The sequence below is a fragment of the Cibotium barometz genome, chromosome 39 (assembly GCF_041138505.1).
Source record: "Cibotium barometz isolate CiBa-2024 chromosome 39, ASM4113850v1, whole genome shotgun sequence".
NCBI classification, from domain to species: domain Eukaryota; kingdom Viridiplantae; phylum Streptophyta; class Polypodiopsida; order Cyatheales; family Cibotiaceae; genus Cibotium; species Cibotium barometz.
In genome coordinates, this window is record NC_141084.1 from 24671567 (window position 1) to 24698174 (window position 26608).

The following is a 26608-nucleotide window of genomic DNA, read 5'->3' on the forward strand; positions in this document are numbered from 1 at the left end:
TACCACGAGCACCTGTTCCAAATCTCCCCCTATGGGATTGAAATCCACGACCTCCACGTGATCCAAATGATGACTGTGAATTCTGAAAATTCTGATGTGATTGTGGTTGAGTAGACCTGTCATTCCAACCACGTCCTCCACGGCCTCGAGGGGTAAATCTCCCCCTGCCTCGAGAGCCTCTAGATGAGTAAAAAGCCTGATTTCTTGCATGTTCATCATTGCTTGACGAGGATGCACCACCTGTAACACTCATACCACCAAGGCCAAGCTTCAATTCTTCCACAATGAGCAATGACACAAGCTCATTAAAGTCTGGCATTCCTCCCAACCTTACTGAGATGGAAGTGTCAAAAGATTTGTATTCTTTGCCTAAACCACGCAATGTGAGAGCAACCAAATCATCATCATCCATTGGGGCATGGATTGATGACAAGGAATCAGCATAACCCTTGATTTCCTGAACATATTCATGTATACTCCTATTCCTTCGTGTTACACTGTGAATCTGTTGCTTTAGTTGTATCTTCCTTGCACCAGTGTCTGTCTCATACATTCGGCATAATATACCCCATGCTTCTTTTGGTGTATCTGCATCTTGGATGTGAATGAGCAAGGCATCTGTTACACATATTGAAAAATAATGCAACACCTTCGAAGATCGCTCTACCCATTGCTTGTGAGCCAGTAACTGAGCATTATTTGGTTGAGGAGGTAAGTATGGCTCCAGATCTTCCTCCGAGACAAGACTCCATAAACCTTTGCCTTTCAAAAAACTCTTCATTCGAAACTTCCACACTTGAAAGTTAGTGCGATCAAGCTTCTCGCCAACAATCTGTATCGGACCATCTCCCATTGTTGCAAAAAAAATTGTAGTAGATGTACCCCGTCAATCACAATGTATGAAGTACCTGTAATGCTCCAAATCTCTCCAAATCACATCAAATGCTTGCAAATTGTGTGCATTAACATCCCACAATGATTCACAGACAATGTACACTCGATCAAAGTTGAAACCAAATGAAACTCCTTCACAAAAAAATTTCTGGTTTTTTTCTCGCCAGTAAATTCTCGCCAATAACCAGTCAAGATTATGCTCTAAATCCTTCAAATCTTGTCCAAATGCAATGATTCAACTTGCAATGGCTTCCCAACACATTGCTCCAACATATACTAGAAGGGTTTGATCCAATTCTTCAAGGGGAATGAGAACCATCAATTTCTGTAACCTCTGGTTTGAATTTTTCTGCACCTGTCAGGTACCACCTCTCACTAAAAATGCTCTATCTCCTTCAAATCTTCTCCAAATCCAAAACTTTTTGATTCAAAAGTTTATCAACTCATAGGACTCTACTTGTACCAGAGGAATTTGGCCAATTTGATATAGACAAAGATTAATGCCTTGATTAAAAATGCTCTGTTTCTGGACAGAATTTCTGCAAACCTGCACACCTCTGATAAATCACTTCAATGAGCTCCAAATGCATGAAATGAGCTGCAACCAATCATCATAAGGCCTTAGCAATGTCTTTGCTAAACTCTCCAAGCTTTAAAGCATTCAATTTGGTGTCCAAATGAGTGAATTAGAGCAAATTCATTGCAAACTGTCCAAGAAACTCATCCAGAAAACGCCGCCTGCTCCTGGAGCTCTAGGAGAGAGGGGTAATCACTAATGAGTGGATAGGTCTCTTAGCAATGACCTAATATATCATGGGTATGAAGGGTTTGACTCAATTTTGAGTAGAATTGCCACAATTGATCCTCCACCGGGCATATGTTCTCTGTTTTTGTAGAGTCCAAAAAACCAGAATTTTTTTCTTCACAAATTGCCTGTAATGCATCAATTTTCATGCAATGGTTTGCTCCAGTGTTGCTAATACATGTGCCCTTTCACAATACATGAGAACCTCTGTGTTTCCTTTGTATTTGCACCAATACTTTTGACAAAATACATTCCTTCACAAGCTTTCCATGAAAGCTTCAAAACCAGAAATTTTCTGCTTGCTTTATGCACTTCAATCTTCACTGAACTTGCTCTTTGATACCTGCAATCCGCAGAGGGGGTCTTGCTACACTCACCAATGGTCCTTAGCTCTCAGATCTGATGCCGATGTGTGCTCCACAGCTTCTCCTTTGCTCCAAGCTCCAATGGCTTCCTTCACAGCTTTTTCTTCTTCTTCCCTCTTCTCTCACTCACTCTCACAACACAGCTAATGAGCTCTTGGCTCTGATACCATGATAAAAAACAGGAGCAGGATGTAACACACACAAGAGAAGCAAACCCTAATCCATAACCATCAACCATAAAGAAGGAGAGAAGCCATAGTCACCATCTCTCTCACACACACAAAGGAGAACACAACATAGTGTTATGTCCACACTACAAGTAAACCTAATGTAATGTCCACACCACACATGACCAGCTGGACGCGGTCATAAACACACCACACGATATCTATCTACCATATTGTCACTCTGTCAGCACCCATGTGCTATCCTCCAGCTGTATACGAGCTTGATATTTCAACATTTGGCTCGTCCCCTATAGCCTAAAGGAGCACCTCAACTTCTGCAGGATCGGGGAATTTCGGCTGGTTCTCCTCAGACATCTATGTGCTATTCTTTAGTATTAATCGTATCATGGTCACTCTGTACCGCTCCACATAGTTCCTATCATAATTCATAATGCGGTCTGAAAAAACAAAATTCACAATGTCAGACCGCAAATCTAGCTAAATCAATGTCCACCTGATGATTCTTTCACTTACCTTGGACATGAAGGGTTTCATGTGGAGAAGAGACTCTAGAGAATATATTTTGCATGTATCATCGATCTCCATCCCACAGGAGTGTGAGTCTCCTTGCTTGGGCACTTGAACAGGCTTGACCTCTGATTTGTACAGTTCATTGTCTCCATATAGGGAACCAAGAACATGAAGAAGCCTTTTGGTATACCTGCATAATAAATAAGCTTTCACAACAATAAGATACATTGCCATTTTCAAGGAGCCATAGATACTAGAGAAAGGTGCTTTGAATGTTTACTTACAGGCCTAACTCAGGATGTGATCTTAGTACTAAATTAAGAGTCCACACGATTCTCTTATCCAATTCTATAACGGCAAGGCTCCAATGGTTCCTGCAAAAGCAAAAATATCTAAAACTAAGGCATCCCCTATATATTAGATGTATATAACTAACAAGATAGAGGAGTAACATACCCTGATTCGTATGGAAAAATTAATACGATAACCTCCAACATGTTCAAATATGTGAACCACTTTTGAATCTCTTGTGCTGGGAAGGACTCCTTCGTAGTAGCAGTGGTGCGAGCTCTGAGAGTTGAGAATAAACACCTCAGAGTGGCTCTCACGTGGAAGTTGGCACTTTATTAAACTGCAAAACAAGGGTAACTCATTGAGGAAAAAGGGAAGAACTAAAGACGGAAGTACCATATCATCAGAAAATGCAATTCGGATACCTGCTTTAAAAAGAGACGTATAGGATAGTATTTGTGATCTGTGATGTCCTCTCCATCAAAGTTCTAACATCTACGATGTTAAGAGAGAGCTGTCGCTCACCATCTTCCATATTCACGAAGACAAGAATGCCCCTCTGCAAGCTCCTTAGTATCTCCAGGTTGACTGATTCCAACTCTTCTGTTTCTTTGATGTACTATTCGTGGAGATTCTTTGGGTTTGATTTTACTTGTTGATCCTTATCTTTTCTTGCCTTTTGCTCTTCCTCTCGTCTGGCATCTTGTTCTGCTCTAGCTCTTGTGTTAATATCATGTGTAATATCTACAACTTTTATTTTATCCTGAGGAGCTCTTGTTGCTGGTGGAATCATGAGGATGTTTTCCTTTTTTGGGTCTATAAGCTCTGCAAGGAGTAGAAGCTTCTCATACCTCCACCTAAGCCTCTTCAGTGTCTCACTATCCTTGGGCATTATAGTCATCCTATGTGCATGGGCACACACAACACACAAGTCATTAAAGTACTCTATGAGAAAGTCTCCAGCAGCCTTCTGTAGACAGAGCAAGGCTATCCTCTTCCTCCTTATTTACGGATAGGCTCCAATTCTCACATATAGACGTGTGCACCCTTTGGAACGGGAGCTTGGGAACACATAACTGCACACAATTCTGCACCTTCCTGATCTCCTTCACAATGTAGAAGTTATGTGAGAATCTCCTTGTTCTGGCCTGCTTCAGAATATGAATAGGTTTTCCTTTCCTTGGCTTCTTCTCTGAGGCAACCTTTGCTGCCAATCTAGGCCCCTTACCCTGTCTCCTTGCAGTGGCCTTTGTTCACGCCATGATCTACCAATTAGCCTGGTGGAAAGAGACATAACACAATCTCTCTCTCTCTCTCTCTCTCTCTCTCTCTCTCTCTCTCTCTCTCTCTCTCTCACACACACACACACTCAGATACGCAGACATAGACATACATGCACAAACAGACACAATCTTTCACACACACACACTCAAATACGCAGACACATAGACATGCATGCACAGACAAACACAATCTTTCACACACAAACATGCATGCATAGACAAACACAATCTTTCTCACACACACACACATACACTCAGATACACAGACACAAAGACATGCATGCACAGACAGACACAATCTTTCACACACACACACACACACACATGGACACACAGACATGCACGAACAAACAGACACAATCTATTTTTGTCTAGCTCTCTCTCTCTCTCTCTCTCTCTCTCTCTCTCTCTCTCACACACACACACACACACACACACACACACACACACACATGGAGAGAACTGTATACAACACAGACACACACATACAGTACACTCAAAAAGAAAAAGAGAGAGAGAGAGAGAGAGAGAGAGAGAGAGAGAGAGAGAGAGACAGAGAGAGAGAGAAGTTTGCACAGTTGCGCGTGATATAACTCTTGTAAGGGTAATGGAGGTGCTTTATCGTGCCAAATTGCACACATACAAACACATACATATACACTTATATCATCCACAAATACACACACACACACATAGAGAACCATATACAACACAGACACACACATACAGAACACCCACAACGAGAGAGAGAGAGAGAGAGAGAGAGAGAGAGAGAGAGAGAGAGAGTAACACAAAGAGAGAGAGTAATAGAGAGAGATTTAGAGATAGGTAGAGAGAGATAGATAAAGATTTAGGGAGTTAGTCAGAGAGAGAAAGAGTGAGAGATAGAGATAAAGTGTTAGAGAAAGAAATTTAGAAAGAGTTAGAGAAAGAGTGTGTGCAATTTGTGCATTTTGGCACGATATGGCTCATGTAAGGGTAATGGAGGTGTTTTATCGTGCCAAATTACACACACATACACCCACATACATATACACTTATATCACACACACACACACACACACACACACACAAAACAATAACCACACACAGTACACCCACAAAGAGAGAGAGAGAGAGAGAGAGAGAGAGAGAGAGATTTGTACAGTTTGGCACGATATAGCCCTTGTAGGGGTAATGGATTTGCTTTATCGCGCCAAATTGCACAAATACAATAAGAGGTTACTCCCCTTTTCTAATTCATGCCACTGTCTTACTTCTCAAAAAAAAAGAAAGCTTAAGCAGGGAGTCACTGCGCTGGATCCTGAGTTTAGTGTGCTGCGGGTAGGAGCGACATGCGAATGAAGTCTGCAAAGCTGTTGATGAGCACAAAGAAAAGATTTATTGACTTCACCACACTGATGACCTTGCAAAAGTTATGGCAAGGATAGATGAGCCACAGCTTGTGAGAGGACAGATAGAAGATCAAGGGTTTCCAACTGTGGAGCCGGGAGGATCAAGTTACCCCGTTTACTTCGTAAAAGATCAAGAACCCAATTCAAAAGACCAGGATGTGGAGGTAGATGAACAGGAGAAAGGAGGTGTTCTTAGTCTAGTGTCCCTTTCTAAGTGACCTGCTTGCCAGATTCTCTTTGTTAAGAGGGATTTCGATTTCTCAACAGAGGCTAAGGAAGAGATGCTGAAGAGAAAGAAGCAGAAGAAGAAGGAGCAACGTCTTAGCACTGACATGAAGGAAAAGAAGGAAGAATTTTTTGAGAGCAATGATCTAGCTCTAATTGATGAGAAACTCTTCGATTTTGTCTGTAATGCAGGAGTTGCTGAAGACTTTCACATTATTACAGAGATATTTAATAAGCCTTTGCAAGTGGAGTCCATTATGCATCAGCATGCACAGTACTTGTCGAAACACAGGGACGATTTCGAAAAATTAGTATCCAAAGGAAGGCTGCTGCTAAACAATCAGGCTTATGTGCACTTGCTGGATTGTGCACTAAGTAGGAAGGCAAACAGTTTTCTATACGAGAAGTACCAGGAACTACTATCTTCCTACAAGCCTTCTTGGCGTACCTTGCACTTAAGTTGTTGCAGGCTGTTATATGAACCATTTGGATTCCTCTCCTACCTGCAGTGCCTCTATAAAGACCTTCCTAAAATGGGTGAAGAACTACTGTATGAAGGTACTATCCAAAATGAAATTCTCTCTCAGAAGATAGGTTACCCTCCAAGGAGGCAGAACTTGAGGAAGATATTGAGTTAGTACAGGAGGAAGAGAATTCAAAGTCGATGTTCGTTATTGATAACAAACGTTATGTACTGTTCGTTGACATTCAGAATATTTTCAGCCTGAGAGGGAAGATTCTGCTTTATTGCCAATTTTTAGGAAGAGGGTAGTGGTTTTGTCTTGGAAGAGGGTAGTGGTTTTGTCTTGGAAGATGATCCAGATGACTTAGCATTGGAGGAAAATTATAATAGTAAAGAGTGTCTCAGTATTTGCCAATTTTTAGGAAGAGGGTAGTGGTTTTGTCTTGGAAGATGATCCAGCTATTGCCAATTTTTAGGAAGAGGGTAGTGGTTTTGTCTTGGAAGATGATCCAGATGACTTAGCATTGGAGGAAAATTATAATAGTAAAGAGTGTCTCAGTATTTGTTTGGGCAAAGCACAGAAATTCAAAGAGGATGGATTTGTGCCAGATGATGATAAGTTGAATAACTCCACAAAGGAGTTTATGAACAAAGTAGGAGAAGATACTAAAAGTTCTATTAACCTTTGGCAAGACCAATTGTTCGTGACAGATGAGACTTAGGCTCTCTCTCTCTCTCTCTCTCTCTCTCTCTCTCTCTCTCTCTCTCTCTCTCTCTCTCTCTCTCTCTCTCTCTCTCTCTCTCTCTCTCTCTCTTTGTGTTCGTGACAGATGAGACTTAGGCTCTCTCTCTCTCTCTCTCTCTCTCTCTCTCTCTCTCTCTCTCTCTCTCTCTCTCTCTCTCTCTCTCTCTCTCTCTTTGTGTGTCTGTGTGTTGTGTGTCTGTGTGTGTGTGTGTGTGTGAATTTGATATGTAGACTTATGTTTCCTTAATTATTTTGTTTTGTAGAGTACATTTGAAGTCAAAGACAAATTCTTGCACGGCATAAAAGGGAGTATTGTGGCCGAGACGCAGCTCTCTCTCACTATCTAAGCAGATTGTCTAAGGCAAAGATTATAGTCTACCACAGTGCCATGAGCTAGAAAGGGAAAGTTGCAAATTTTGTATTCAAGACATTGTCCATGTTCCTAGGTGCAATGATTATTCCTAAGAGTTATGAGAAGATTATTTTGATAGAGAAGTCTACTGCCTTAGAAATTTTTGGATGCTACACTGGTTATGCCAGCAACCGAAGGGGTTACTTTCATACATATGTTGCGGTAGCATTGTCTCTAGGCATAGAGAACCCAGAGGAACTAGAAGAGTATGGCAAACACTATTTGCTAAGGTATAAACGAAAGCCTGATTCACTAGAATTGCCAAAGTCATTAGAATGGAAAGATACATTGTAAAAGACTTATGTGTTACATCTAATAAAAGTCTTTTGTTCTCTCCATTTGTTTTGTGCTTCTATGGCATCTGAGTTTTTAAATGCTTCAGAACGCTTCAATCTGTTCCTTTCCATATGTCTGAGTGTCTGCATCAGTTTGGATAACCTCAAGGTTTCTTTTTTATGTAGTTGTTGCAGTATCCTTCTATAGAGCCATTGGAACACTTCTTGTAGGCTGTTTGCCTTAATTTTTCCACCACCATGTTGTGTGTGCTTGAAATATGTATTTCGAGCCATATAGTGTGATTTCTCGAGTCCTTGTGTGTTTCAAATGCTAGGATCTCCGTACTTGTTGATAAAGTAAGGCATGTGGTTGTAGAGAATATGCTGCATAAGAAAACATACAATGCAAGTTAGTATCAAGGGCTAGGAAACAAGAGTAAGCTAGAAACATACCATGTAGTGTGTAATGTTGGTGTCAGTCGTCCAAGCAGCTCTGAATGCTTTTTTTTGAATGCTTGTAAGTTGTCTTGAAAGCTCTTTTTATCTTGCTAGGAGTAGTTGACTTTCTCACACATTTGGAACACAGTATCAATTGAACACCAAACATCTACTTTGACATTCCTTGAAGCACCTTCATGGTCTTTCACTGCATTATGAAGCTTTTTCCACTATTGGTATTTGATTCGACTTGTGTAGGTTGTTGTATATTGCTTTCCTAACTTTGTAGGTTTGTGTTGCTGATTATTCATTGGCTTGGAAAGAAATCTTCTTGCCTTAACACCTCCAATTGAGGGCTTCATTGGAATTTCCTTTTCATTTGATGACTTTTTAGTGTCCTTCAAAATCTGGACATTACCTCCATGTAGTCCAATTTCTGATAGCACCTTCTCCAATGCACTAATGGCTTCTTTCCTCTCTGCTACATTCTTGATCTTCCAAGCAAAGCCAATGTGGAGATATACCAGTTTCTCTATGATACGACACAAAGCATGAAGCGTGCATATATGCACATTGGAAAGAGGAATCTCAAATACTAGTTTAAAGTTCTCATCCAAAATTTGTCTGTGTTCGGTGGTCGTCTCCACCACTTAGAGTCCATCACCCTTGTGAAGTCCATGCAGTAAAGGCATGGAGACTTTGCATTGGCCCCTTTGCTGCAATTAAATAAGCACTTGAGAGTCTTCAAATCACCCAAAGATGCCATTGGACTTGAAGTCCCCCCCCCCCCCTTTTCTCTACATGGAGCATCCTGTTTGCATTCATCTGTTCTTTGATGAGATTGGAGATACGTGTTTGATGAAATACCCAAAACAAGGATTCATGGTCCTCTTTCTTGACCTCAAATGAACCTAGCCACACCAGATGTTCGTCTCGGACTGCACAATAAAATACTTTGGATCATCCCTACTACTGCAATTATTACAAAGAGCCCTATTCATAAGTGTTATTGTGACCCTTTCCGTCTTTTTCTCCTTGATAATCTCGCACTCATCAAGCTTGATGACAAACTGAAGTACACCTCCTACCTCCTCAAATGTAATATCATAAAACTCCACCATTTTCTTTTGCAAGAGCTCCAAGTCCATGAATATATTGTTGTGTTCATTGTAGAATATGCTCCCACCTTCTCCCTTAAACTCTCCTACAATGTGGTATGAGTGACCAACATAGTGAAGCTGTTTTGTGTTTAATTCCTCCCTATGTCTCCAAACTTTTGTAGGTGTTGGAAGTAGCTTTTCTTTAATGCATTTGGCCTCAAGGAGGGATGACACTGACTTCTGGATGGCACTATAACCCTTACGACTGACTCCAATTGAATCCATGGTGGATTGAATATCCGCAGCTGAAACTCTATTGTTGGTTACAAATTCATCCACTATATCTCATTGAACCACCTTGAACTTCTTCTCTTTTATCATTTCTCTTACCATTCTTGATGTCACGAATGGTTTTAGTTGCTTTGCTAGATTGAGATTGAGATTGGGATTAATATTCTCTTTGTCAAGATGTATGAAAACCCTACAAATACAACACTACTCATTACTAACGTAGAGAACATGTAAATCCCAAAGAAGCCCATCAAATAAAATAATATTAACTTCTAACATAAAAGACATGTGAATGGGAATGCATTTAGTGCAATCTTACCTTATGGCTTGGATTCTCTTCTTCACGCCTCTGGAACCGAGCCTCAAGTTCTCGACATTTTTGAGCTGTCTTTTCCGTATGCGCCGTCCAATGATTGTGTCTTTTTATCTATATTTACGGAGGTCACTTCTTAGTTTATTGATTTGACATTCTTGTCCTTCCAATCTAACTTTCTGTTTCTTGCATTCACCAGACAAGCCAAGAAGCTCATTTGCTAAGTGTTGTGAATAATGCCTTTCTCTTTCTTGTATGTAAGCAATTGACTTGCAATATCCTAGTAAGCCTGTGGTGCCATCATCTGCTGCAAAACGTCAGAGAGTTGTGGGATTTAAAAAGGGAGGATGTGAAGCAATACAGGGGTCAATAGGATAGATGGAGCCATCAATAGGATAGATGGAGCCATCAAACCAAAGGTCTATGTGTTTCTTCCCCAACAACCTCATATGATCTTTAACATCTGATGAGAGCAATAGTTGTCCACTTCTGCATTTTTGGATGGGTGCATATGCACTATCTAGATCAATGTGCAGATGGTACTTTCTCATAATGCTTTCATAATTGGACTCTTCAATAGAATGAGTGTGTACATGGTTGTTCTCCATTGGAGTGTTCTAGGAATGAGTAAGTATACTATATGATGCAGAGTGGAAGAATAGGACTGGCTATGGTGAGAGAAGGCTGGTATTTGTCTTTTGAAATTGGAGATGAAGGTTCTAATTCCCTCCAAACTGTCTTCCGTGCAATAATATCCTCCTCTTGAACTAACCTTATTCTTGCAGTTTTGAATGTATCATTTCAAAGAAGGTTCCAATGAACTTTAAGACGGCCGCCTAGAATTTACCTCTAGCTCAGAGACCACTTTTTGACTTTTACATTCTCTTTATTTCAATATTGCAAGATTTTTTCTAGAGAGAAAATAAGAATCGACCATTTTCTTACAAGGCCCTACAAATGACCTCCAAAATGTCCTAATAGGAAGATCCTGGGTGATTTGAGGCACTATCGTCAGGAGTGAGCTTTCCAGACCTCAAGTGCATGTGAATATGATTTGATAAGCTATTTTGCTACCCCAATTAAATCCTGGTAAGATATTGTCGACTTATTTTCTGAGGCCATGAGATTGCAAAGAACACTTCGCGACGTGAAAAGTCAGAAAACTGTTTATGTCGTGAACAATTTTATGCACTTTCACGTGTTCAAAATTTTGCTTCGGACTCACAAATCCACGTTACCTTGTTATAAGTTTTACTGGTCTCAAGAACTTCCTTAACCTTAATCTAACAATACCAGGTTTGTGAGCTAGGTCTGGTTAAGGCATGAAACTGCAGAAATAGTTCACGTCATGAAATGGAATCGGTTCATGCCGTGAAAGGAAATTGGTTCATGTCGTGAAATGCAATCGGTTCACGTTATGAAAGGTTCTGAATCAGTTCACATCGTGAAATGTTTTCTGCTAGTTCACAGTTCTTAATTTTGTCATACCCATGGTGTCAGAGGTGTCAGGATAAGGCTACCTATTTTTAGCAATGTAATCCCGTGAATTGCAGCGCTAACTACAGTGATGATGTCAGGAGCGTTTCATGCCGTGAGATTGGAGAGAGTAGTTCACGTCATGATTAGGTCTCTTGCAGTTTCACGTGGAAAATTCCCCATCGACTGAGATGAGTTTGGGTGCAAAATACCTATCTAGATGCTTCCAAAATGATTGTGCCACGCATAAAAAATGTAATACAAGTTCAAGACACAATCAATGGCTCCTTATTTTTATAATTTTTGCAAGGAAAGAAAAATAGAATATAACCATGCTCATTCACATTAACGATTCTTGTGATACAAACATCAAAATTGACTAGAAAAAACAGTGGAGCTTTCTTCCAAAGCCACTCCACGACATAACCACACCATAAAAACAACCAATTTCTCATAACTTTTCACTTCCACTCAAATCTTATCCATTCATTCCATACACAATGCACTACCAGAATGCAAAGGCAATGATGAATCTTATGTAATGGGAGCTGAAACTCAAAGAAGAGTGTTTCCCCGGCAGCAACACCAAAAATGTTATGGGCTACCACACCTCCAAGAAGTAACTCATTGCATTCACCTTTAGAAAGAGCAATAGAACACAACTGTCATAGGGCACTTACCAATGCTTCGCGCTTGTGTCCCTTGAGGTCTCCAAGCTCACTTGAGAAGCTCTAATCCTCTAAGCTCCACCTCCACGATGTCACCATAGAGTCGCTCACACCACCACACAAGGCAATCACTGTCTCTCACTGCTCAATACAAGCATACAACATACAAGTATAGAGAAGGCACACGTGCTAGAATGCTCTCTCTCAATCTCTCTCTCAAGACAAAAGCAAGAACTCTCATAGCAGAAAGGGGGATTGTCTCCATACATTATGAGAAAATGCCTTATATACAATTGGCCCTTATTCACACTTGGGCATCCAAAACTAACTTAACTAAGGCCTTGGGTGGCCCCTATCTTATAATGTACAACTTTTATAGTGCCTTTGCATGCCACTTATTAATGTCCTTAAATGGAGGAGCATATTTGTTAATCCAAAATGAGATTAACAACCACCTTCAAGAATCTTAATCCTCTCCCAAATCCATATGTATGGATGGAATCAGCAAATTGAGGAGGTGAAAGCACTGATTTTTGTATAATGGAGGACTAAAATTTTTTCCTTCTCCCCTTCTTCAATAATGAAGTTGCATTGTTGGATTCTTCTCCTTGAAGAACAAAGAAAATATTGTTTTCTTTTTATTTTTCTTAATTTAATATATTCTCCTCTTCCTCCATGGGCAAGTACTGTGCTATTGGCTAGCAATTTTTCTTTTTCCTCTCCCTTTCAACCGGTGATGGCGGCAGGCTTCTTCTTTTTTTCTCTCTCTCAGTCTGTCGACCGTTATTTTGTTTTAAATTTCCATAAACTTTGTTTGGACATTTTCTTTTACTTTTATTTTCTATACACATTATTCTCTATTTTCTTTTAAGTTTTTAGCTGCCCGTTGTTTTTTTTCGCTTTGTTGCAACTGGCCATTCGGAAGTGCAGCCGTGGTTGCTTTATTTTCTTTGTACCAAGCTTTGACTATTAAAAGCTTTAGCTTCATAAAGCTAAGCTTAATAACGCTTAATAAAGTCTGTATTTAAATAAAGCCTCTACTTTCCTTCCTCACACATTTGTTTAAAATAGTAATAATAATTTTGATAATTAACTCCAAAAAAGAGAGCTTTTTAGTTTAATGCTCAAACTATAAATTTTTACAATATATTCTTTAAAAAAACCCTCAAGCATTTATATCCATAGAGGCAGTTCCATACTTTGACTAGAGGACAAAACTTCATCGTGATTCTTCTTCTTCACAATTCACGAGTCCTTTGAAGACTTTGTCAATGCATTATTATTTGGATTATTTCGGCGTCAGGGAGTTCTTATCATCATCATCAACTTAAAGCGGCATGAAAATATTCTTTCCAACAAACGACAATCAAATAAGTTTGTTACTTTTGTAATTTTTAAATTACTATTTTATAAATTATTTTGTAATTAGAAAAAAAAGTACTAAAATTTGATGATGATGAAGACTTCTACTACGAAACGACTACTTCGATTCTTGAGGTAACATATTCATTTCATTTGATTATTCTTATAATAGATTTTGTTTAGGAATTTTTAAAAATTTCAAGGAGAGTTTTTATGTATCAAAAGTAAAACTTCTTGAAGGAACTGGCCCTTCCATCTTGTTATGAAATTTTTTTACTATGTATTAGTCTTATGGTATGGGACACAAGATTAATCCTATGTGAAGGATTTTGATGCATACTTATCTCTAGAATTATGTGGGATAATTTCTGGTGGAATGGGACACTAGAATTTATTACACATAGAAGTCCTTAATATAATGTTTATTTGTTATAATTAAAGAAGATACTCAAATTTATATATTATAAGATAATTGATCTCCTTTGCTCGCAATAAGCAATAAGCAAACATGCAACTGAGGTCAATTGATCTCCTTTGCTCGCAGTAAGCAAACATGCAACGGATGTCAGTTTCTTATCCAAGCAAGAGGGATGTTACATAATGTCCACCCTTTAGCTGAACGGGGAGGCTCGGATGCTAGTGTGCCATCCTAGTGAATTGGTATCATAGGTGACCCCACATTAAATATTGGTTACCTAGTGTTATTAGTATAGCTTGAGACCATGCTTGACAAGTGTATGTTGTTGAGGTAACAAAGAGTGCCATACTTAACAACTGTATTATGGTCAAAGTAAAACAAGTGGACTATGCTAGACAACTGCACACGGTCGAAGTGTAACAAGTGGTTTATGCAATTGATGTGCCATGCTAATTGAAAGTGTAACAAGTGGCAATACACATCATGCTAGATGAGATGTATAATGATACTCTCATCGTAGTGAAACAAGTGGTGAGTGTATGTTGTGTTTGTACCTATCAACGTTTCATATTGGGATTAATTGTAGAGTAGGGAAATTAATTGAACAACTAATATGTTTACGTTTGAGAGATAGGTGATGAGCAATGTGCGTGTCGCACATAAGGGATCTTGTCTATATCCTATCAACGTTTCATATTGGGATTAATTGTAGAGTAGGGCAATTAATTGGAACAACTAATATGTTTACGTTTGAGAGATAGGTGATGAGCAATGTGCGTGTCGCACATAAGGGATCTTGTCTATATCATATTATTTCGTATTATTATTTGTGATTTGATGATGAGTGCGAGGGTCATCGATTTAGGTGTCGCATGAGTTTTATTGTTGCAGTCCATGTTCACCCAAGCCTTTGAGCCATGCCCTTGTGCCTCTAAGCTATGTTTGGTCTCAATGAACCTCTGAGTTTGTTTGTAGTATTACATGTCCATGAGCCATGTTCGGACCTCTGAGTTTACCTTACAGGTTACGACGTCAATAGCGATGAGCATGATGTTGTTGTTGTAGCATTTTATGTTATTCAATTTCTTCTACACAACTGAGGACAGTTGTTTCTTCAAACGGGAGGACTATTTACAGGTATATATATTTTATCATATTTTTTATGCCTAATAATCGTAGAAAAATATGCTTAATTAAATGTGTGCAAAAACCAACTTAATGAATGGAATGTGCAAATGTGCACAAGGTTATTATATGTGTGAATGTGCACAAGATTATCTTATGAGTTATTTTTGTTAGCCACGTACCAAATGTTTGTACAAATTATTTATGCATGCATGTGCATGGCGTTGCTATATTCCTAGCACATATGTTAAAAGAGTTTTGATTATTTACACTTAGTGCTCTAGTGCTTGAGCTATTTTTGTAAAAGTGAAAAAGCAAGCCCAATTTTGTACGCACAACTATTAATAGCTCCTTGAGCTATATATTGAATACAATTCTCAAAATACTCATATCGTGGAAGTGGAGCTACATGCATGAGGGGGGAGATTGCACCCAATAGTGTCTTGATGGTGATGTTGTTCTATTTCTCTTGTTTTATGCTATACTATGCTCTATCATATCAATTTGATTCAAGTCTGTGTTTTAATCTTTGATGTATTTGTGAGTTTTTAATTATTTCTTCAAGAAGTACATAAGGTCTGGTGAGACTATTTCTTTCCTTTATTTATCTTTGCATGTGCTTGCATAGCCTTGCATGTGATTTCATGTCCTTTAATACTCTTTGCATGCACTTGCATAGTGTTGCATGTCATTGCATGCCTTTGCATGTGATTGCATGCTCTTTAATACTCTTTGCAATGTTTACATAGTGTTACATGTCATTGCATACCCTTACAAGTGATTCCAGGCCTTTTCATGTGATTGCGTGCCCTTTTTGCTCTTTGCATGCGCTTGCACGTTATTAAAGATTCATGAAACTTAAAATTAAAGATTCCAGTTTTTGAAAAACAATGAACAATGTACAATAGCATACACAATTATAGTTAAAAGATAATTATAAGAGGGAAGGAAAGAGGGAGACTAAGGGAGGGAGGGAATTAAGGTGAGATGAGGGAGAGAATAAGATTATGATGGTGAGGAAGACAATAACAGTGAGAGAGAGGGAAACAATGAGAGATGGGAGTGAGGGTGAGAGTGACAGCCATGGGGTCATATGTATAGATAAAATGTGCTAAAAGCATAAAGTGATTTACGTGGATAATTTTTGTAATTAGCTAAAGTAATTGTATGGATAAATGTTACATTTAGGTAAAGTAATTACATGGATAAATTCTATATTTAAATAATTGTGCCAAGGGAACCATTGATAATATATAAAATGATGATATTGACATCAATAGAAAAAAATGTTTATATATAAAATGATGAATTCGAACCATTGACATCAATAGAAAAAAAGTATTTTTGTATGTTGATTGTCCTAGAAAGATATTAAAAAGAGAAAAGTATATAAATCTTCATAGAGGAAGTTAATAATGATACTACATCAATTCTATATAAAATAATGATGTTGACATCAATAGAAAAAGAAATGTATTTTATCATCTCCATTTAAAGCATTGCATTACAACCATGTTGATTGTCCTATGAAGATATAAAAAATCAAAAATTATATAAACCTTCTCATAGATGAAGTTGATATAGTGACATGACTTCAAGGATGTTATATATTGGCAATATCATATTATAATATAAATGTGAGTACAATGCTCCTCATGCAAATTTACCAAAGCAAACATCCACATTTACATATGATTAAACACAAATATATTTATTTATCTACACAAGTAGAGGGACAAATAGGTGTCATTCTAAAAAATAATCTTCTCATTAATATTGTCGTTCAACTTAAATACCAATTAAAAGAGGTCCTTTTCAGATTGGTCACCTAATGCTGAACATTATGATTAGGTCCTCCTTTTTTAGAGTGGGTTGATATAGAAACATGTTATAGTTTGCATCTAACCCAAAAAAATACGCACTATACAAAATATAGGTGCTTGCATGCACAATGCCCCAACCCTGATTTGAGAATTCGGACATGTGCATAATGGATTCTTTCACATAGTCACCCTGTATTTTTCACTATGAAGTAGTGATTCCTTGGTCTCAATTATACAAACACTTCCATCTGTCTGGCCTTAATGACTAAATGCTCAAAGACAATAGAGTTGTCTTTGAAACTGCTGAATCTATACTCTTAGCTACTATCTCCGATATGTAGCTTATATACCTTGTTTACTGATGGGCTGCATCATTTGCTTCTTAGTGTAATCCCTTTTGCAACACAAATCCTACAGCCTCCAATGCTCAGATCTCATCGAAAGTAAGGTTTGTACCTCTTCTAGTCATACAACTCGGAGTCTTTCTATAAGTGATTGTGATAGATAGTATTGCATACTCTCTAAGTGTGATCCATGCTATTGTAAAACCACATAAACTCATGCCTCTACCCTCTAGATCACTCTAGAGAAGGATCTAGAACACCTTGCCCACCATCGTTTTTTATGTTCTTTTAAATCAAGGAGAGAGTTGTGTATCTAGATGCTCTCTTAACTAGACCTTCCTCCAATTAGCAAGAACCTTCCGTGGCCTTGTCTTCGATCATACCACCTAGTGATCCACCTTGCCTCTATCCTAAGTGCTTGACAAAATCCAATCCCTCGAGTCATAGAGGCCACCGAACTCCATTGCACATGTGGGCACAACCATGCGCAAAGTTCGTTGCCATGCCTCACACAATCTAATAATCTTGACTCCTCGAGAAAAGGGATGTCAAGTAAATGTCAAAGAAAGCAACAAAGAGAGTCAAAGAAAGCAGTTGAGTTGGAAAAGACTTCATATTGGAGAAGTGCACCCACACACGAGCACATCTTCCACCCATTGCCCATACAAAAGGTGCACCCATACGGGCACACCTTCCACCCATTGCCCATGCACATCACCTGTAGATTTCACTATGGGCATGACATTTTTTTCATTTCTCGCATCTCACAACACGCACATACACATGCACCTACAACTAACCTCATTAACACCAACCCTCCAAGTGCATCTCTAAATGGGGAGACCATTGGCAGACGCAAGCTTGGCCCATGGTACCAACCGTCGTCACTTGGAAAACCCTCGCCCTTGTCCTCCAAACAAGCTTTCATGCATATCTCCTTTGCTTTGACCTCAATTCATCACCAACCCAACCTAGCCATAGTCGACATTTTCGCCATGAAGATGCCTGATCTCTTCGCACCACACTGTGAGATCGAGGCATACTCTCATGTCAGCCATTAAGATCTGGACCGCCATCTATCCATGCACATCATTACATGGTGGTCCTGGCGCTCGTTCCGTCAATCATAAGGTGTGGACCAATTCTACCAACTACCTCATATTAAAGGGTCCACAAGACCTCTATATCACCTATAACTTTCCGTGTCACTCAACAAGTTGCCTTACCCAAAACATCCCATCACTTTGCCATGCATCTGACTGTAAATCAGTCCCAAAGATACCACTTTACCTCAGTCGCCAACTTCATGGTGTATCCTAGACCATCCACACCACCGACTCGAGTGATGCAAGGACATGGTCACACCATTAGGAAGAGGGAGGTAACCACTCCCTTGGTTAATATGGTTTCACCCGTCCAACTTACTAAGGGGCTTTGTCATCTTACCCACGCAAAAACATATAAAGCAACCTTACCATACGCCTAATGTTAAATGGGAAAATTTTAAGGACTTAGTGTACTTAGTTGCTTAAGATTAGTAATAGAGGTTGGACCGTTTTTAAATTTGGTCGGTCTAGTGCGAAAACTAGTCAGTTATATATAAGCCATTTTGACAATAAGTAACACACAATCATTTCCTTGCAATAGTTATCTCCTTCTTTCCTCTTCTTGCTTGCTTGCTTGATAGATACATACTGATTGTAAGTTTTCTTATTGCATTATCTTCTTCTTCCTCCCCCGTCTTTCGTGAGAGAGAACCACCCGCAAGGATCTCTTGTTACCTCCCTTCATGCCTCTGGCAAGGAGCATTCCAGTTTGACAATGAAGTGAGGATGGACGAGGTAGCACACCCGCAATAATGAGAAGTTACATTTGTGGTTCAAAGGCAAGACCCAATAACACGCGCTTTGGCAAGGCTAAGGTAAGCTCTTGACTTGAAAAGGGGGCCTCTACTTCAAGCTCATTAAATCATCTAGTACTACGCCCAAGGGGAAACCGAAGCAAAAGGGAAAGAGAAGATCATGTTCAAAAAGTACTTCTACATCCATAGATCCCCAAATCATTTCCCAGCCATCCGTGGAACTTTCAGGCACTATCCCACTATTATTTTTACATGAGGAGAGAGTTACATGCAGAGGAGAGGCAGACCCTTGGGGCTGTGACTTTTTCTACTGCAATTGATTTTGCCCAGGTGCGCAGATGAAGACCACCATAACCATTCTTGCAAATTCCATGGCAGCCATTGACCTTAAGAAGTAAGTTGCACTGTGGGAAACAATCCAGGAAAGGATCCAGTGGCAACAATAAGGGCTTGTATAATGGTCACACACACATTTCTTGGGTGGACCGCTATCTTTATTCAATTTGCACAACTAAAACATTTTGTGCCTTTATTGACTTTATCATGGCATTTAGTTTTTCAACCTGCACTTGCCATCACCACATGTCTTCATACACCCTTTTCATCTCTTCACTGTTTGCTAGCAAGTTGAATCATCAAACTCTCTCTAGTTGCAACCAGCATTTATAAGTGCAAGAGCGACTGTAGCCTACTATAAATTCCAAGGAGTCCATGATGCTTGTCACCCAAAAAATGCAGGATTCCAAAGACATTATAAAATAAAGGTACTTAACATAAGGAAGAGTCTATTGGGTATACCCTACCATACCTCCAAAGATCAATACATTTCCAATCTGCTTTACAAAAATTTGGCCTCTATTACCACTCCTGATATAAGGATTACATACATACTCATGATTAAAATCTACATGTAACCTGAAATTGGAAGATTTATTAGTATTGTACATAGATACTAAACTAACGAGAGAGATGGGAGAGCGATCGAGGAGTGCCAATGATGTCAGTGTTAGGGAAAAAGAGAGAGAAAGATGCCTATAGTAACATATGAGGGGGGCACTTGCAACAAGACCACACAAGATCACAGGAAGCTAAGAACCTACAACAAGATTAGAGGGAAGGAGAAAAGTGCAACAAGATCAAAAGCAAGGGAGATATCTATAGAAAGATCAAAGGGAGAGAGGTGCTCATAGAAAGGGAGAGGGATACTTACAACAAGATTAGAGAGCGAAAGGCATCTACAACCAACATCAGAGGAAAGGGGTGATCAAAGGGAGAGAGGCACCTGCATCAAGATGAAAGGTTATAAAGGCCCATGTTTATAAATGAAATGTTTTGTCCCCTTGACCCTAACAGCTTAACTTATTGATGGCTAATTTGAAAGGCCCCTAACATATCTCAACCTCCTAATGCACTTGTAAATTGATATTAGATGAGAATCATATGTAAGGTGTAAAAAGAAAGCCTAGGTGAAATTGTTCAACGTAATCCTAGTAGCCTCTACTGCAAGATAGAAGCCTCTACAACTATTGCATCAAATACAAATCATTGCATTCAAAACAACTTATATTATTTACATATGCAAGACACATGCTGGCCCAACAACACACATGATACATGACTCAAGAAGGAAGGGCCCTTCATACAATTTACTCGTGCATGCCAATTGGCAGGCTACAGCATCTAATCTTAATGCAAATTACAACTACTTAAAAGGGATATTGGATTTATAGGACCAGCCAATGGCTTTACCAAGACTGGAGAAACCTTTCTACAATACAAATCCATGACAAATTTCCTACTTTTGAATTCAGAGCAACTGATAAGAATTTGAAGTTTGTTTTAGAAGTACAACATTGCTTAGCTCCAAGCTTTATAAACCCCCCACTCATATGGTACATCTACCTACCTAATTACTGATTCTTTCCAACTAAAACCAATGTATAGTGATACAGAAGGCCTACCCAACAAGAACCTCGCCACTTCCTCCTCATCAATCAGCACTGAAAGGCACCCAAAATCTGTGCCAAAGGATCCTCCTGTCCACATTAAAGGACACTCTCGTGCAGTGGGTTCAAATGGTCATCATATGCTCTTGTCTCTCTCAAAACATAGGTGACTCACTGTTCACACTTCCAGCTGGAGTGTTGCATCGTGAAACGCGCTTGGTTGGCACCAAAGGGGGATCCTCTGTCCATAATTCACCACCACTGAGCCTGCCCTCCTCATCGTCCTCCATTTGAAACACTGGATGCATGTATGTACCCTGTAAGTAGCTCTTAATATCTAAGTTAGGCTCCATTGCTCGCTCCCGTGTGTCCTTGGCCATGGCCTCCTGCAACATTACAATCAAATCCATACACGTGATTGCATTCCCATCACTCACATCAAAAACCACAAACTCCATGGTGAAGAAATGCTCACCTCCAATGGGTACTTGCGAAAAGCCGGCTCAAACCGACTCTTACAATACAGGTGGAAGGCGATTGTGAGTACAGGTAAAAGAAGTAGAACAGGCACGCACTTTTGTGCCTCCTTTGTGGCCAATAACCCCATTAAGGAGATTTGCTGTAAGACAAGACATGCTATGATGCGGGTATGTATGTGCGGCCAAAAGGCCCCTGCACTCTCATATTCTTGATCATACACATTGATAATCTGGACCAAGACCAAAGCACAACCTTGTTAGCACTCCAAACATTCAAGCTTAATTGAAAGGTATATACAGACATGGGTGGGTGGGGCAGCCATTTAAAGTACCTGATGTCGGTACACCAAATACGCAAACGCAAAGAAGATGATTATGAATGGGAGCAGGATGGGTGTGATCACGGCATACACAAGGCCGAACAAGAAATATAGCTCTAGCTGTGGAAGCGACTCTTCAAACCCAATGCTGCCAGGGTCCATGGCCTTGTCCCTGTCTTTGTCAGTTTTGACTAGAAATGCGTTCTTCAAGTGGTAAATAATTAAGGGCCTTAAGCGGAGTATCTCTGCTGCAATGCCTGCCCATCCATCGACCATGATGTATGTAATGAAGAACAAGGCCTTTGTGGCCACAGCTTCACCAATCAAGTTCGGAATGCTGCAATTGAACACATGCAATTGTCTTACATGTAACAAGACATATAAAATACACTGTAAACCTTTATATTGCATTCATATCTTTCGAAAGAACACATACAAGTGCATCACATCAAAGCATCTAATAACCAACAGGGAGTCAACAGTCTCCAAATCTCCTATCTAGCAGACCCATATACTCGCCCACCACCATATGACCCATGGACAAGTGGACCACCCAATAACAAACACAGATGGTACCTTCATAAATTATTAATGCCCTCAAGCAGCCCTTGGCTGAAGGGTTCAAATTTATAATCTCAAGTAAGAAAACATGAAATAATGAAAGATTGAAATAACAATACTTAAATTAGCATGTGTAAGTAAAGTAGTTATTAAATTTAGAGACAAACAAGCCTCTTATGCATCCTTGCAATGCCTTTCAGTCCAGAGCTTATGTACAAAAGTCTGAAATGCACTCGGCAAGTATGCAAGACTTAACAAATATAGACACCAATTTGCAAGTAATTTAGCTAAAAGCACGATTGTGTACCTTGTCGGAGACGCTTGTAAAATATTATGGAGCTGTTGGGATGCTGATCCGGTGAATATACTCCCAAAAAACACTGTGATCACCAAAAAAATGAAATACTTGGCCGCCGATCTCCTTTCCAAGGATGACAAGGAAGTGTACCCCTCAATTTTAGACATCAACATGAGAAGCCATGGAAGGAGCATGAGAAATATCTTCAATGCCAGTCCAGGTAAGTATCCTTGTATGATTGAATTAATGAAATGCCTGGCACACACCCCCCCACCCCACAAGGAAAAAAGGAAGCTCTTAATATAAGATTATTAGGCACAAGTGGAAATATGGGATGAAGTGGGAGTACTCACAAGCGCAGTATCGGCTTCAGGAAAGGGAATGTTTTAGAGAGAGCATCCAAATTGGCCAAGGACTGGACGAAAGTGATTGGGATCATGAAGAAGAACACCAAAAAGAATAACGCAATTGTCATCACCAGTCGGCGAATCGTGAGCTCCACAAAAGGAATGGCGAGGTTCGGCCAATAAATGTCACTGGGCTCGGGTGCCCAGTCCGTCAACCAGACTGTAGGATTTTTGGTCTGCTGTGTTTGAGCAGCAACGGCAGCTCCCCATCGCCCTTTGAAAGAGACAAAAGCAACTGGGAGAAGTGCTTTGGGATCTTCCAATACACGGTTGCGCTCCAATGTGATCTGTGTACCACATGGTCATGAGTGCTATGATGAGCACTTCATCATATCAAGTACATGGATATTAACATCTATATGTGATGCAACCATTAGTTCTATGATGAAAAGAAAAAGGGGAAGAAAAAAATTAAACTAAAGCATAGGCTTTTACCTCTTTTGTCTTCTTTTCCACTTCATTTGTGTAGTATTCCACTGCATTCACTTTGTCCCCCCATAATCCAAGAAAGCCTTTCTGCAATGTAATACCCATGTGAAGAGTTTAAATGTAATCAGTGGATGAAGGCTGGCATTGAACCCAGGTTCTTACCATGAGCTGCGAAACCCATATGCTAAACTATGGAACACAAGGTAATGAAAGGGGTATCCATCTCAAACCTTCAGAGTCGGTTGCCATTCTGGGTTCCGAGATTGTTTGATCTGGTAGTAGTCCAACCAATTCTGCAGTGACTCCTGCTTTTTCACAAGCTTTGCAAGTTTGTTTGCATTGCATACCATCTAAAATCATAATAGTTGCAATCATCAAAAGCGCAATTCAGTACAATAATCATGTGATAGTATCCATGCTGTTAAGTATGCAGTCACAAATAAGCCACTCCATTAAGACATCATAGTTGAAGTCTTGGAAAAACCTGATGTGTTAAGTAGTAGTCTGGGTGGTTCACTCTAAAGAAATGCTCTACATGGAGGCTGAGAGCTTCATCTGGGTCTGCCGGTATATTCTTAACCAACACCTGCAAAAGAAAACGATAGAGGATAATGTCTAATGCTTAAAGCTTATCTAAACATGTAGGCTTGGCTTCAAAAGACTCTACATGAGATGGTAAAATGAAGTGACATACAGTAAAGTGATCTGCCCGTCGATCTTGCGCATCATGGAAATTTAGCCGTATCAACATTACTTCTTTGTATTCTGTGTATAGCACTCCGCACACCCACACAGCAAACACATATGCCATAGTGACATGCGTCCATAATCTTCACCCAGCATTGCAACACAAACATAACACATATTAGGGCAAGATCCTCAGGTGAGAATATTAGGTAGAAGAAGAGAGAGGGGGGGGGAGGTATTTGAAAGAAAGGGGGCCAAGCCGACGGGATGCCACTACTGTCTGTAAAGCGGCCTGAAACCCCTTACGTTGAACCCCTTGTGCTATCTTACATATTTTTTAGTGGAACCCAATGAAAGATGGTAAACAAAGAACGCTCAAGATGGCATAGTGCCTGTTGTATCTCTCACAAACAGATGATCTTTACCTTTGAGATCCGTTGGGCACATTGCTTATAGACATCTTGTCAATGTCAACATAAGTAATATTCCTGCTTACTAGGTTCTGGCCCGTTGCATTGACAGGCACCAGGACTATGAAACCCATAAGCATCAATGGTACAAATATTTTGAGCCTGCAGTCATGATTGAGAATAAGTACATCAAGTATGCTAGTCTTTTTGTTACATGGATGCCCGTGCACGTGCGTGCACACACACACACACACACGCATGCACGCGCACACACACACACACACATACAAAGAGTCACATACATGCATACACACACACATACAAAGAGTCACATACATACATAAGAGCTTCGGCACATCATGAATATCAAATGCCCCATTTATCGATCGGTTTTGAAGCTTTTTACCCAAGGATGTAAATCCGCAAGAAAATGGCTGAATCCAAGCCTGCGTGCTCGATGAGCTCAGGGTCTGGCATCCGAAGCGCCTCCCGAGTCCAATCTAGGAAGTGGAGGTACACTCTCCAATCTAGATTTACAATGCTGGATAGGGACCTTCCACCTCTCTTGTTGGCACCCTGCCGAACACGTTTTATGTACCACTTCGGATAATACACCCTGTCATTGATGGGTTGGAAGCGCAAAACCGCAAATGCCATCAGGAAGACTATGGCGCTCAGGATATTGATGCCCGCGGCCACACCCAAATTTGCAAGATTAGTCATCTTTCTTCTTTTCTAGATTTGCTCTGTGTGCTGCATGCAGGTGGTGACCTGTTCATACACATGAAAGTACTCACATAAAACAAGGCAAATATATAATATGCAATTAACTAGAAGAAAAAACCCAACCTTGCACATCCCTCCAGTGAAATTGTGAAATCATTTTTTTTCTGCTATTTATAATTAATTCATCAAAATTCTTGATTTTGTGCTCATTATTTTGAGTTTATTTAACAAGATAATTAAAAGGCTCATCATTAAAAATGAATGAAAATTGGCTTTTGACATGTATATTTTGGTGGCCATTAAATAACCGAAATTACACATCATCATAGTGCCCATGTTTTTGGCACTCAAGTTAAAGCTGAAATAATTTTATTTTTAATCCACAATTTTTATTTTATTTTTTAAGATTATGCACAAAATTCATGTATTTTCCCATCTGACAATCTAATAGAAATAACCCCAAAAAAAATGCTCATTCAATGAGAACAGAAATCTGTGCGAATTGAAAACTCAGCTGCCAAAAAAAAAAAGGTGTTTTAATTTAAAGGGAAATAAGGTTGAAACCCAGAACAGATGGTGCTGTGATATGTAGTTAATAAAATAACAAAACCCCACAAATTTTTAACTCAGGAAAGTGCAGAGAGAGCTATTATTGTGATTTAAGGGCAGATAAACTAAAATGAAGACCCAAAAAAATTGATCTGATGCATGAGAGAAGAAATTTTACTATGGGTCTCTAAGGAAAAGAGAGAGAGAGAGAGAGAGAGAGAGAGCTTACCTCTGTGTTGTGGTCTTTTAGGTTTGATCTGTTGGGTAGAAACAGCCCATGAGTTTCTCACTTTTCACATTACAAGACTTGAGTCGAAGGCCCAGCCAAAAAGCAGAAAAGCAAACACTCTCTTTCCAGCTTAACAGAAAAAACGTGTGTGTGTGTGTGTGTGTGAGAGAGAGAGAGAGAGAGAGAGAGAGAGAGAGAGAATGTGTGTGTGTGAGAGAGAGAGAGAGAGAGAGTGTGTGTGTCTATGAGGAGTGAGGAAAGAGTAACTCACCAACAAATACTTCAGATTCATTTCTGGGTTGCCTTTTCGGATGCTGTTTTTTTTTTTGGCTTTCTCAATGTACAGTTTCTGTTTACTTTTTTTGCTTCTTTCGTTTTATTTATTAAAAGGGAGTGGACGCCACCGACAACCCTCAACGGGCCACAAGACACATCAATGTGGGTGATATGGGTTGATAACTTGATTGTGTTAAAGGCGTGTGTGTCATGCACTGCTCA

The 26608-nt window shown here is 39.6% G+C and overlaps 1 protein-coding gene across 1 annotated transcript; it reads right to left on the reverse strand.

The window, feature by feature from the left end:
• Window positions 1-20772: 20772 nt before the first annotated feature.
• On the reverse strand, window positions 20773-26405 carry LOC147615915 (hyperosmolality-gated Ca2+ permeable channel 1.2-like). The gene is made up of 12 exons (XM_086778550.1): window positions 26111-26405; window positions 25013-25377; window positions 24622-24768; window positions 24204-24339; window positions 23994-24095; window positions 23740-23859; window positions 23516-23596; window positions 23027-23367; window positions 22683-22928; window positions 21827-22151; window positions 21491-21724; window positions 20773-21401 (listed from the first exon to the last, which is right to left on the reverse strand). The coding sequence occupies exons 2-12, from the start codon at window positions 25327-25329 to the stop codon at window positions 21171-21173; spliced, it is 2280 nt and encodes a 759-aa protein (XP_086634676.1). The 5' UTR covers window positions 25330-25377; window positions 26111-26405; the 3' UTR covers window positions 20773-21170.
• Between the last annotated feature and the right edge of the window lie 203 nt (window positions 26406-26608).